The 14,799-nt window shown below is 41.0% G+C and overlaps 1 protein-coding gene across 1 annotated transcript in view; it reads right to left on the bottom strand.

The window, feature by feature from the left end:
* The window catches only part of LOC109399190 (JNK-interacting protein 1), a 70,620-nt gene extending 56,741 nt beyond the window's left edge, over nucleotides 1-13,879 (bottom strand). Inside the window, exon 1 of the mRNA XM_029870732.2 lies at nucleotides 13,421-13,879. Coding sequence (XP_029726592.1) covers nucleotides 13,421-13,503 — 83 coding nt within the window. The 5' untranslated portion in view covers nucleotides 13,504-13,879. The remainder of the gene's footprint in view (nucleotides 1-13,420) is intronic.
* Between the last annotated feature and the right edge of the window lie 920 nt (nucleotides 13,880-14,799).

Genomic DNA, 14,799 nt, shown 5'->3' with positions numbered 1-14,799 from the left:
CTAATTTTGCTTTTAAATTATTATCAATAACATCGAAAGTTCAAAATTTGTTATTGAAATATTTTTATATGCATTATTGTTGAGTTGTTATTGAAACCATCAAAACATGTTATCAAATTGGTCTTCCAGGAACATTTTTTTGTTATGATTTTTGTTATTTTGCCGCTTATGACAGACAAGTTTATAACGTAATATATTATGTTAATAACATGTTAATAACTGTTTTCATTACTCAGTTATTTTGCCAAAATAACGCTTTTCATTATGGAGTTGTTATTTCCTTCTGCTCGGGCAGGAGCATATGCGAACTCGTGAAAACGGTTCCGCTCCTTTGCACACCAGCTCTCCTTATCGCTCCTTCCAGCGCTATGTTGAACAGTAAGTTCGAAGGAGCATCACTCTGCTTCAGCCCGTCTAAGGTTACAAACGATGACGAAATTTTATCCGCTAACCATCAAGCGTCGCACGAATCAGTCTAATCGGCTTCGCTGGAAAACCATGTTCGATCATAATCTGCCATAACTCGTTTCTCTTCACTGAATCGTACGCCGCCTTGAAATCAATAAATAAACAGATGGTGGGGCTGCAAGTTGTACTTCCGAAATTTATCGAGAATCTGCTACAGAGTGAACATCTGATCTGTCGTTGATCGGCCCTCATAAAAACCCGCCTGATATTCGCTGACGAAGGACTCCTCAATCGGCCTCAGCCTGTTAAACAGGATTCCGGCGGACAAAATTTTGCTCGCTGAGTTGAGAAGTATTATTCTTCTGTAATTCGCGCACTCCAGTCGATGCCCTTTTTTGTATAGAGCGCAAATGAGGCCATCCAACCAACTAGCAGGCAGTTCTTCCTCTTCCCACATATTCAATATTATACGGTGTAAGAGTTGATACGATACAGCTGCTCACTTCCGTGCTTGAGAATCTCGACCGGGAGTTCGTCCTTTCCAGCAGCCTTATTGTTTTTCAGCCCTCTAATGGCTGTCTTGACCTCATCTAGCGTTGGAGGTTCCACAGACTGTCCGTAGTCGTCGATTCGAATCCTGCCTGGCGCTCTTCCACCCCCACCGTTCAACAACTCCTCGAAGTGCTCTCTCCACCTGGCAGCCACCATTGTTTTGTCTGTGAGCAAGTTTCCTTCACGGTCATTGCACGTGATGGGAGAAGGCGCTGTTTTTCTCCGCACGCCATTGCCACTTTCGTAAAACCTCCGCATATCATTCTGCTCCACACTTTCTTTGCGTCTGAGCAATCACATTTTCCTCATGGTATTTTTTTCTTTCTGCGGTGGATTCGTTTTTCGGCTGCTCTCGCTTTCCTATACCACTCCCTGCTCTGCCGGGTCAGTTCAGTAGCATTGTGGGTCAATGAAGATCGAATGTTAATTTTTTTGCAGAAATGTTTATGCATACACGAGTGACAGACAAAATTGTATTTATTAAATCAATGAGCATTTGGCTTAAACAAAAAAACATACAGCCCACCAGCTGCGTGAGAGCCCTACGCTCTACCACATGCCTACAGTTACAATTGTGAAGTTAGCTTGACTTTGCCAACTGTCTTAAGCAGCGCAGCGGTAAGTCAGCAGGCTATCTCGCAGAAGGATCCAATTCAAATCCACATAGGTGCGACGTGTGTGAAAATATAATCATCAGAAGTATTTTCAGACATAAATTACATACCATCAACAAGGTAGTGATTCTGAAAGATAAGAAGGCTATGCAGCTACCTTATGTGAATTACTTAAAAAAGCTTATGTGATTACTTAAAAAAGCTGCTTAGAATGCTAATAAGAAACCTCGAACAAGCTGCTTAGCTTATAAAGTACCCTCTTATCGGAACTTTTGGTTGCTTGGGATCAGTGCTGAAAAATTCATTTCGTCATATCTAAATTCAATCACCTACAGCTCATTTTGGAGGCTGAACCTGAGAATATGGTATATGAAAGACTTGTGCAGCTAGACCAGTTCTGCTAGAAAGGCACGAAAAAACCGCTATTTTTCGAATATTTAACGTAAATGTCACGGGCTTCCTTTGAAAAATGCCAAATGATATTCACGGTGAATATCATTTAGCATTTTTTAAAGGTGATCCGTGACATTTACCTTAAATATTCGAAAAATATCGGTTTTTCCGTGACTTTCTAGCAGAACTGGTCTAGCCGCACAAGTTTTTCATATACCATGTTCTCAGGTTCAGCTTCTAAAATTAGCTGTAGGCGATTGAATTTAGATATGACGAAATGAAATTTTCAACACTGCTTGGGATAACAGCTCAAAGTTGGCTATTGGATAATTTCGCCATTTACTAAAACCTTTATTATTTTATGTAGAACAGCCCAATCTTTCCCAAATTTGAACCAATGATAGACAACTAGTTGGCTAACTTACAGTAAAAATTTGAGATTTTTTTTATGAACTTTTCGAAAAGTTACGGCTACACTGAAAGGCGGCTTGCAGTAATGACAAGCATAACAATGTTTTTAAATTTACCATGGCAAAACATGATCATCGACCCACCAACGCTTCTTGTTTGCGTTTGTTTCTTCTCACATCAACCGGTTCGATAGCCGAGTGGTAGCGTGCGAGCCTGGTGAAGTCAAGGTTCTTGGTTCGAATCCGGTTGCCAACAGAGACTTTTTTTAATTGAAAATCGAGTCCATGGTAAAATTGAAAACATAATTCTGTTGAAATGAAACGAAAATCAGTCTGCACAAATTTAGTGGCGTTGTGTATTTAAATTGACCCTCAGAATAGTAATTTTCACCGCAAGCCGCCGTTCAGTGTAGTTGACCATTTTTTGAAAAGTGTTTTCACTTTTTTGCCTGTCCTGATCATTTTGTCTATCTTGTGTAGATTTAAATGCTTGAAAAATTCGTTTAGGTTTTCTGAACCAGTACATCTATATAGGCAGAATTGTGAACTTTTTGAGGGAGGCAGAACATATGTTCAAAAAACTATGAATGCCCGAACAGAGAGGAACAAAAAATGAATTAGCACATTTTGGCCATCCCCTGAATTAATATTTAGGCTGAAAACTGCAAGAAAAATAAAAAAAAAATTGCTTAGACATTCATTCAGTCAAATCCAAAGATTCAAGGAAGACGAATTCCTCCGCCACCTTGGAGGCATCCCCGTCTATCGTGACATTACTACTTAGACGAATCCGGTCATGTTCAGTTCTGCCTGTCAGTATGTACTTTGAGTGTGACACATTCACCAACAGTGCGATCATTGCTACTTTTCGTTTCAAGCGGGTGTACAGTTCTGCCACCGTTCCAAATGTTCTGGTGATAATATCCATGTCATCCGCAAAGCATACAAATTGATCGGATTTTGAATTGATGTAGTCGTTCCCCCCATTGTCGTAGTCCCCCTTGCCTACGCTCGCCACGCCATTCAGATGCTCATCTCAGTACTGCTTTCACCTTTCGATCACCTCACATCCAACCGTCAAGAGGTCCCCGTCCTTATCCCTGCATTTTTCGGGTCGTGGCTCGAAGCCGTTGCGGGATGCGTTAAGCTGCTGGTAGAGCTTCCTTGTTTCATGGGAACGACCCAGCAGTTCCATTTCTTTGCACTCTTTTTTTAGGATCTGCTGTTTTCGCTTCTGTTTGTAACGTTCCACGTTCTGCCGAGTTCCTTGCTGCAGCATTACCGCCCGTGCTGCGTTCTTCTCCTCTACTATTCGTCAAACCACTCGTTTCGTCGACTCCGATCCACGTACCCGATGGTGCTCTCTTCTGCGTTGTTGATGGCTGCTTTCATTGTTCTTCAGCAGTCCTCTTGAGAGGCCCCATCGAGCTCACCCTCGTTCGGCAATGCTTCCTCGAGATTCTGCGCGTATGCTGAGGCGACATCCGGTTGCTTTAGTCGCTTTAGGTTGTACCGTGGCGCTCGCCGGTACCGTACATGGTTGATGACGGAAAGTTAACTGTCAATCACTTTTTGACCCGTCGAGAGTCCGACCGCACACTAATTGTCATACCAATAACTGATTGGGAGACGGTGCACGAAGCTCTTGGCAATTAAAAATAATTTCATGTTCATCTAATCCCATCCGAAGAAGGTTTGAATTGTGAAAAGAAGATAACCATGTGCGACTGTGGAATGGAGTACAGTTCTAGGTCAACTGGTGACGGAGATAGCCGAGTGACTCCGTAGCTTGAAGGAATAGAAGCGCCCGTGTAGCAAATTGGGAGTCGTGAGTTCGAGTCTCACCGGAGTACGTGGATTTCTTTTCATAATTCAAATCTCATTTTGTTCATCGAGCACATGTTCTGTTGTGCACATGGATGTCAAAGCATTTTCAACAGCGTCAAATAGCTGTTATAACAGCCGTTAATGAATTGTTGTAATATTATAAGGTATTCATTCATTAAATACCAACGGTCCTTAAACCGTAAATTACTCGAACGCGTATCATTAATGTTTCAATGAAACATGTTTTCAATGGTTTGTACCACTAAATAATCAAAACTCTCAGTATCAGGTAAATGTTGGGTGGTACAGTTTAACCCAAAGACGCAGATTAACCCGATCTCCCGAAATATACAGGTTAAAGTGATAGCGTGAAAATGGTAGAAAACGAAGGCTCATTGTTTCGGCCGCTTGTCTACAAACAGCTACTCGAGAAGCACAGCTACTCATAGAAATGGGTTCACGTAGGCTAATTTTGGCAACATTAGGCTTCTTTTCGCCCTATTGTAGATTTCTGTCCATGAAAAAATATGAAAATTTGTGGAAAGCGGAGGGCTACGCTCTTTTTTTAAGGAAAATATCTACGTGGTTTATAAAACGCTCAAAGAAAGGAATCACATACAGTGGGCACATTGGAATCTTCATTTAGGAAATGTGTATAGGGTGAAAAAAAAAACGATTTGTCACCTAAATAAATTCATTACATTGACGGGGAGATCCGTTGCATATATACAGTGCTGATATTTTTTCTCTTTGCGTCCGGTTTTTATTTTGTTCTATTTCGTGTTCACACGGGGTTTATTTACGGTTTAAAACTTGCCAATGAAAAAATCGCGGACTAGGAAAAAGCAAATCGACAAATGAAAGCACTACACTGTGTCAAATATTGAGTACAACGAAACAATCTGGAACCTGGCATCCTAAGTTACATTTTGATGACCAATAATTAGTCTTGCAAAGGTTTTAGGGACCGTCATAAAAGGCTAATACCTTCATTTTGGTTTTATGATGAATCTAAGAACCTCTTCTAGTCTATTTGACTAAAAAATGTTACTTGGGATGCCTGTCGAAGATGCTGTTGGTTGAAGCGCTGGTCTAGCGGATACGGAGTCGTGGGTTCGAGTCCCACCAGAATGCGATTTTTTTTTTCCTCAAATTTCATCTCTCAATTTGTCAATTGGCAACATTCCGTGTCTTCTAATTACAAGTTTTTTTTGTTCGTTAGATCTTGTAACGATAGTGGTGTGTTTGTATAGGTAGTTTCGTTTGAACCAATTTCTAATACGATTATTTTACCCGAGATGCTATTGAACTGTGACGTCGGCATCACAAGATTATGCTTTTCTATTTCAAAAAGGGCCCCCGAATTTCTCGGAAGCGTATACACCACTATCAATGACAACGCTGAATGGCGTGAGGACCATTTTCTTATCTTTTTTCCTGCTGCATCCGCATCGCATCATCTTCCAAATGGATACATATAGAAAGATGATGCGGGTGTCGTATGCACTAAATTTCCCGAGATCAAGAACGAAATCGGCACCGTTTGCTTTTGGTCTGCTAAAGGCGAGGTAATTAGATAGATACACACACAAATTACGTATACTTATGTTACGTTTTCCTTGTTCTATCATGGATTTCAAACTTTCCTAACATATTTTTTGCTGCTAATTTTTGTTATTTTTCTTTTTTATTAAAGTCTATGAATATTGCTATTATCCGTAACCTGTTATGGTACCATGCAGCTCTCTGTAATTTGTGATTCATTCCAAGGAAACCGTCTGTTTGTGTCACTTTTCGAAGCTCTCGCACACTCCCCCGAGTATGATTAAAATCTACACTGACTGTTCCTTTCCAATGCACTAAGGAGAAAGGTAAGAAATGGCTATAGATATAGTGTCGCTGATTCTATATAGGAAGGGAAAAGTTCATGAATAGACCAGAGATGTCAGTTGTTTGCTCTTCTGCTGCTAACTAGTAGCTCAGTAGGTTAGAGCTTTATAGATAGATAGTTACACTATACAGCCAGCCGAAGGAAAACGTTTTATGAGATTGCCTCGCGTTGATGTAGGCTACGCTATGCTGTCTGTGATGTCATCGTTCTGTGCTGCTGCTGCGAAGAAGCTCTGCTGAATGTTAACGTTTAACAAACGGAACAATAGTCGTGCTGCTCAACATGTTCGCTTTGTTGTGTAAAAAAATGCTTGCTTTTTTGCGATGAGGCGGCTGTTCAATTTAAAGTGGGATTAATGTTTTGGGTGGACGTTTGTCAGTGAAATTAGGCATTTTATCGCGGTGACTTTTGCGGAAATTTATGAAGCGATAAGGGATCGCGAGGGACAAACATTAAATTCAATGCGGTTTTCCAAATGACATTCTGGAAGTTTACTTGAATTTAAATGTTCTCATCCTCTACAATTTTTCTCTTAACATTTCTTCATCAGGTTGGCCCACTCTCTCTCTCTTCTCTTCTTGGCGTAACGTCCTCACTGTGACAAAGCCTGCTTCTCAGCTTAGTGTTCTATGAGCACTTCCACAGTTATTAACTGAGAGCTTCCTCTGCCAATGACCATTTTGCATGTGTATATCGTGTGGCAGGCACGAAGATACTCTATGCCCAAGGAAGTCAAGGAAATTTCCTTTACGAAAAGATCCTGGACCGACCGGGAATCGAACCCGTCACCCTCAGCATGGTCATGCTGAATACCCGTGCGTTTACCGCCTCGGCTATATGGGCCCTTCAGGTTGGCCCACACTTATATGAAAAACTTATCATTCGAAAAATGCCAAGTGTTAACCTGCTGAACCTTCTGTTCAGTTGAAGTTTTTAAGGAAAAACTTTTAAGGGAAAACTTGGGATTATTCATAGGAAAAAGTGAAAAGTGACTCGTATTTGGGGCAGCTGCACATTGTGCTTCCTCGTGAAGTGACTGAAATGGATGAACATTTGGTAGCCAACAGTATTGCAGAAAATTGAAGGAGTTGTTGCGGTTATCAGACGACATGGAGCTGGGTGAGATCATTCTTCACATCCTAGAAGGAGTTGGGGTAATTTCGCCAATGCGTTTCCATGAGGACTGCTGGAGTCGAGTAATATTTGCAAATTAATCTTATAGCTCCGCTGACCTAATATTGAAGCGATAAAAATATTAGAAGAAAGTGATTGCAACTCACAATAATTGAGCAATTTAAAAACAATTGGCTAAATTACCTCAACGGCCGTCGATCACAGGTAACAAATGGGTCTACTCTTAGTAAAATACATAATTCGAAAATTGCTATTGCTATGATTATCACGAAAAAAATTAGCAAAAGTTGAATGTGTTAGTGTTTTTGCTGTCCAAAATGCTGTCAAACGATTTGGTATGCATAACACACTGAACAACTTACACGGACGCGGCAGAAAACGAGGTGCGTCCAAGTCAAATTTGGACAGCAAGATTTGCTAAATCTTTAAAGGAAAAAAGGAACTATCCATCAGATATTGTGCAAAAAAGTGTAGAACGACTATTGGTATGTGTGGTAAGGGATAATATGAAGCCAATAATATTTGAAAAGACAGGTCATTGAAGTATATACTTGTACTTACTCTACAAGAGTTTTTATTCCTCCCCTATGTTGGGGAAATTAAGGCACTGCGTCCAATAAGTTGAATTTTTGTGGCAATTTTGAGTCTTAGAAAGTAATGTGCTGTTGAGTGCTCGCTAACAGTAATGCGACTCCTGTTTATAAGACAACATCACGTGAGCATGTGATTGCGTGGAAATGGTTTCCCTGGGCGTAAGGATGCTTTCAAGAAAATTTCAGGAACATTTCAAAGGGTTTCGAAACGTTCTAAGGAGTTCCATGATGTTTTCAGTAGTGCTGAATGCCTTGATCAAAAGCATTTTGATTAGTTCTCTATGTAAATGGCTTCCAAAGATTTCAGAATGCTCTCAATGAGATTTCAGGGGTGTTCTAGAGGGTTTTAAAGGCTTTCAAAGTTGATTAGACCGGTAGTCCTCTATGGGCACGAAGCATGGACTCTACATGCAGAGGACCAACGGAAGGTGTTGCGAACCATCTACGGCTGCTGAGAGAACCAACCATCGTCTACACCGCGAAAATCGGGAGGCTACGGTGGGTGGGTCACGTCATCATATAGCAACCCGAATAAAATGGTTCTCGAAAGTCATCCGACCGGTACAAGAAGACATGGTGCGCAGCGAGCTAAGTAGGTCGATCAAGCGGAGGGCGTGGCGGACCCTTCGCAGAGTGCGGAACTGGATACACATAGCCATGGACCGAGTAGAATGGATACGACACATATGTACAGCAGAAGGCCATAGGCTCAAACCTTAGTCTGACTTGTTTCGTTGCGTTTCAGGACATTTCAGGAAGTTTAGGGGATTTCAAAGGGTTATCAAGAGAGTTTCAAGAGGTTTTCAAATGGGTTTCAATGCGTTTCATACACTGAAAGACGGCTTGCAGTAGTGACAAGCATAAAAATGTTTTTGAATTTACCATGGCAAAACATGATCATCGACCCACCAACACTTCTTCTGTGCGTTTTGTATCTTCTCACATCAACCGGTTCGATAGCCGATTGGTAGCGTTCGAGCCTGGTGATGTCAAGGTTCTTGGTTCGAATCCGGTTGCCAACAGAAACTTTTTTTAATTGAAAATCGAGTCAATGGTAAAATTGAAATCATAATTCTGTTGAATTGAAACGAAACTCAGTCAGCATAAATTTAGTGGCGTTGTGTATTTAAATTAAGGGCCCATATAGCCGAGGCGGTAAACGCACGGGTATTCAGCAGGACCATGCTGAGGGTGACGGGTTCGATTCCCGGTCGGTCCAGGATCTTTTCGTAAAGGAAATTTCCTTGACTTCCTTGGGCATAGAGTATCTTCGTGCCTGCCACACGATATACACATGCAAAAATGGTCATTGGCAGAGGAAGCTCTCAGTCAATAACTGTGGAAGTGCTCATAGAACACTAAGCTGAGAAGCAGGCTTTGTCCCAGTGAGGACGTTACGCCAAGAAGAGGAGAGGAGGTGTATTTAAATTGACCTTCAGAATAGTAATTTTCACCGCAAGCAGCCGTCCAGTGTAGGATTTCAGGGGGTGTCAGGTCATTTTATAGAGCTTTTGGAAGTAGTTTCTAGTTTAGACGTTTCAGGGATGTTTCATAGGTGTTTCAAGGCGTTCTAGAATATTGCAGGTGGTTGAAATGGTTTCAGGGAGTTCCATGACGACTTTAGGGTAGTCGCGACTCCTGGGATATCCCTGAAACCCCATGACACCTCCTAAGGCCTTTGGAGCCCCTTGAAACCTCTGGAGACCCCTGGTGCACCACTACTGGAATGCCCCTGAATCCCCCTGGAATACCATAGAAACTCCCTGAGGTCCCATGGAATGCCTCTGCAATTTTCAACATCCCCGCCACTTTTATTTTGTATCAATCTATCTATCACCTGAATCCTACCATAGAAAAGACTTGGACTGGTCTATATAACCACAGCTGTAAAGGTGTGGATATTCAAAATTCAGGGTATTCAAAATTATTACGTTAAGAGTGGCTGGCTTGATTCCCGGTCAGTACAGGAACTTTTCCTAATGGGATTTCCGTGGGCATAGCGTCTCTTAGCGTTTACCTGGACAACCCCTGAAACCTCCTGGAGCACCCCTGGTACACCCCAGCATGATTTAAATTGAAACGAAATAGGAGATTTAAGGAGAGTTTCGTGAACGTTCCATGAGGTTTCACGAGGTTATAAAGAAGTTCTAGAGATGTTCCAAATGATTTCAGGGGGTTTTAGTGGCGATCCAGGAAGTTTCAGGGGTGTTACTAGGGGTTTCAAGGATGTTAAATGAAGCCACAGGAGTGTTCCAGTGAGTTTCAGGGGTTTCAGGGCGTTCTAGGAAATTTCATAGGTGTTCTGAGTGCCCGAGTGGTTTCAGTGGGTCCCAGGGGTGTTTCAGGGGCGTTTCATTGCGTTTAAAAAGGTTTTAAAGGGTCCCAGGATATTCTTGGGCAGATTCAAGTGGTTTCAGTAGTGTTCCAGAGGGGTTTCAGGGGCGTTCAATAAAGTTTCAGGGGTGACCCAGCGGATTTCAGGGAGTTTTATGAGCGTTCAAGGGGTGTTCAACAGGTTTTCTGGGGGTTTTCCAGGGGGTTTCAGAGGGTTGTCCTTATGGACGATCAAGTTTGTTCCAGCGGGTGTCAGAATAATTCCACATGTTTTCATGGGGCTGCAAGGGCGCTCCAAGTGATATATGCCTGATATCACCTGAAACCCTGTGTTGGTAGCGCCACATCAGCACTCGCTGTACTCCGCATGCCCCAATGTATCCAGAGCTGAAGGTCATCTCATGCCACACCCGTATTATCTACGAGGTGGACCGGCAGCAGACCATGAACAAAGAGTGTCAGATAGCAATCATGGGAAGAATCCATCAGAACAGAAATAACAATAGATGATGAAGTGCCATTTGTCTGCTGATCAGTACGAATGCTGAAAAAACTATTTTGTGACCTTAAGAACACCACTGAATTGACTTAAGATCTAGGATAATAAATTGAATTCGTGAAAAGTGTTCATGTCTTAGCAGGTACTGGCAGTGATATTATGAACATGTAACATTCGGCACGTTCATTTCCCTTCAGATGAATGAATTTTTCTTAAGTACGCACATCCTTTGAATTTAGTGCCTTATGAATGGTGAGGTTGATTTGTTATTTTGTGAACTACAATTTTACAACCTAATGTTCATAAATTGCAGCTAAACTGTTGAAATTACTCCATTTAGATACCATTAATATTATTGAACTCGTAGCCAAAGCGGCTAATAACGGTTAGGCCGTGAATAGAGATTAGCATTCATTTGAAGTTCATTAATAGAATTTATATTTTTGGCCAGTTTGATCACACCTAGCAAATAAGCAAATTGAAATTTTTAAAAATTATCGTGTACATTGCTCCACACTCATTGAAAGGAGGGTTAAGGATGCGTTCAACATGTGGGACATCCGATACAAATGTTCTATTTTCTCTTAGAAAATGGAATTTAAGGATGTCAAATTCAATGGAACGTATAAGTAATAACTGGATCTAGACGTTCTCTTGGTATTTTACTACCACTGCACAGTGGTCCACGAACCAGATTTACGAGGAAAGATGCATTCAGCGCCTTCAAATGATTTTTTAGACAAATATGGTCTTCTACAAAGTTGTTCCTCAAAATAAGGCTCTCTTTCTAATGTATATGAACATTAGGGTGATCCATATTTTCCAAGAAATTAGAAACCAAACTTTTTTATTTGCAAGAATAGCTATATACATTCTTTGGAAAAGTTGTAGACCTATCAATTTTGAGCAAGTTTGCTGAATACAGTTTTTTTGTAGCTTTAAAGTTGACCAAACTAGAGATATATTTCTGAATAAGCTTAGGGTGATTCAGGAAAAACAGGTTTTCTGGCTTTAACTTTATCAGTTTCAATTTCTCATCAAAGTCACCCAAGAAACACTTGTAGAGCATTTGAAAACGCGTCGTTTCGTGCGCTGAGACGATCGTTATCTCTTTTGATTCAAAAGTTATGAGCGTTTTTCTTCAAAAATCATAGTTTATTCAAAAAGCGATATTACGGGTTGAGGCAAAGATAAAAAATATCTTTTTCCAGCATTCAAAAGAAGAAATATTGTTATAAAACATATCAAATAATTAGAGAGGTGTTATTTTTGTAACTCAAGAAAAAAATAGTTGAAAATGCCTATATTTTCTAGAAAATCATCAATATCTTTTGAACGGAATGACGTAGCAACATTCTCAGCGCACGAAAATGTGCGTTTTTGGAAGCTCTAAAAGTGGTTCTTTGACGACTTTGATGAGAAAATTGAAATGAACAAAATAAAGCAAAAAAACTGTTTTGCCCAAATTTTGAGCATTTTCCCATAGTTTTCATAGGGTGACGCTAGAACAAATCGTTTTATTGCTCTAACTTTTTTGTTTCAATTTTCTCATCAAAGTCGTCAAAGAACCACTTTGACCATTAAATAGGGCGCGCAGTTTATTGATACTCACTTATTAGGCTTATATAATCACATGTTAAACATAAAATATATTCATTTTTATTTTGTAGTGCTAGAATATAGACATTGACTGATACACTGTCAATTGTCCGCACCCTGTAAGATACTAGCTTTCCAACATGCTCTACCTTGAGCTCTCTTCAAACGCGATAATGAGTAGCGGCAATGCTGTATCAATTACTACATCAAACTCTCTGTTAGTAAAATTCAATTTAATTGACTGGAATTCAGAAAAAACGTCCGTTTATCATTTTTTGCTGTCTCAGGCCAGAGTGTACGCAACAGCTGTCCGGAGTTTATTGAATTTCTCCTATCTGTATGGAAATCCAACAAATCATTGTTTTCCTTCTTGGAATCACCCCCAAATGAGAAGCAACGCTGGTAATCGAAAACGTCAGCAAAAAATGACGGATTGATATCATAATGTTTGGCTTCGTGTGAACACATTATCCATGCTTTTTTACGTGACCTCTTCACGGTGGTTTGCCAGCAGTGGGTAGAAGGATTTCCTTGAATCATAAAAAAAGGATATCGTTTCATGCATGTTGATTTGGGATTCTTCACTGATCGGAAACATCCGAATTTTGATTGGGTATTACAGTGAGTTTTCCTATGAACCTATTCCTCATTCATGCGCAAAAATAACAAAAAATCAAAAGTGTCCTACATGTACCTACGCAATCTTGACACGATGAAAAGCCGATATTTACAAATTTATGAGATTAAGGAGCTTGATGGAGTGTGAAATCACTTCTTTCTGAATGGTCCTAACAAAAGTTTTCCATTTATCCCTCCCCACCCAACAACACCCACGACCTCAAACAGCGACTCGATTATAAGTGCTTGTAATTACCCCATTCTATGGATTTCACCGGAGCTGTCAATGGCAAAAGCATAAAAATAGCATGAATCATTTCGTCACGAGTCCAAGAGTGTGCGTTTGTCACGAGGGTTATTGGTTGAAGGGGGGTAAATCGCTCCGAAGGTTATCCATTTCGCATATGCATACTGAATTATTCCATTCGAAATCGATCCTGGTGGGGCACTTTTTTCTGATTTCAAGCTTTTTATTCTCTGACGATGGCATGGACCTTTGTGCGTGGGCGGAAACTTATGAAAAACAGGCATATAAAGTCACTACTCACGAATAGAAGGGGGCTGGAGTCTTGCTGTACGAAGGAAGTTTATCCAAGTTCTGGCGAAATTCTTCGAAATCCGCGTCGGCCATCCTGCTTTGGTTGGGCACCGGACGAGACCCGGGCAGGATTCGGACACAGGATCACTCCCTCGCGAACGCGCGGACGCTTCTTCAGCGTGGACACTTGTTTTCGCCGGGATGAGCACAATTTTCGAAACTGAGTCCAACAGTATGGAATTAGCACATCCAACCAAAGGAGGAAGGATGGAAAAATCTGTCGATTTTTCAACCAGCACCAATTTTTCACATACACAAGCGCGCACACACACGGAGCCCCCGACTGTGTAAGTCGTACGGTTTTCTCTCTCCACCGAAAGAAGGTCCGTTTTCCTTAGCTGGTGGGGCCAGTTATGCTGGCATGGGCTGTCGTCATCGCACTTAAGGCTCGCTCTCCAACTGTCAGACGTTCATTCAGTGGAAAATTTGCTATCTAAAGTGCAGTCTGTTTGCTCATCTTCGATACTATGGTGCCTTAGGGTGAGAGAGCCCTGCGAAGATCCTTTCGCAAAAAGGATGGGAGAATTGCTCTTTTCTAGGAGCGAGAGTATTCTCTTCGAGTGGAAGTGATTACTGACTGAAATCGACTGAGGGAAATCCGTAAAGAACGTGCCAAATAATTTCCTTCATATTTGACAGATTCATTAATTTGTGGCGGAACTCTGTTTGAAATTCGTACACCTGCCCCATTAGCAAAAATATTTTCCCTCTAGAGGAACAAAGCCCAAAATGCCAAGATGGGGTAAAATGGCCCAACTGATAAAATCATTCCTGAATGTGATTTGATCATTACTTAAGGTGAATGGTGTCAAGATATGTTTGCATAAAACATCCTCCTAGAAGCCAGGCAGAAAATCGCCGGAAAATCTTTTGATTTCCCAATGAAATTATGAAAATTGGCAACTTCTGGTTTTTCTTGCTTGCAATTAAGGTTTTCTGGTGTTTTTATTATCTGTCAAGTGTTTCCAAGGAGATTGAGACACATATGGAGGCGCATGGTTGTTGTTGCCTGCTCTATCCATGTTAGGGGTCATTCAAATATGACGACCATGGGGGAAGGGGTCTGACACTTCATGTATTGAGTAAACGAAAAAGCGGGACCTCGGGTGGAAAAAGAGTCTGAAATGTCCGAAAAAGGATGGACGTAATTTTTGAATGTTTTCATCATGTGGCATCTTAGGACCCCATGGCAGATGGCCTTTTTGCACCACTTCCGTTTTACGTACGGAAATAGCTAAAAATCGATGAAAATACATTAGTTTCGTGAACTTTTCTGATGGAGTATCAAGCAAATATTGTTTAGTTGCTGTTACTACTTTGAATGCCCAA

This window comes from Aedes albopictus, chromosome 2 (assembly GCF_035046485.1).
Source record: "Aedes albopictus strain Foshan chromosome 2, AalbF5, whole genome shotgun sequence".
Classification (NCBI taxonomy): domain Eukaryota; kingdom Metazoa; phylum Arthropoda; class Insecta; order Diptera; family Culicidae; genus Aedes; species Aedes albopictus.
The sequence above is the reverse complement of the archived record's forward strand: the minus strand, read 5'-3'. Positions and strand labels throughout refer to the sequence as shown.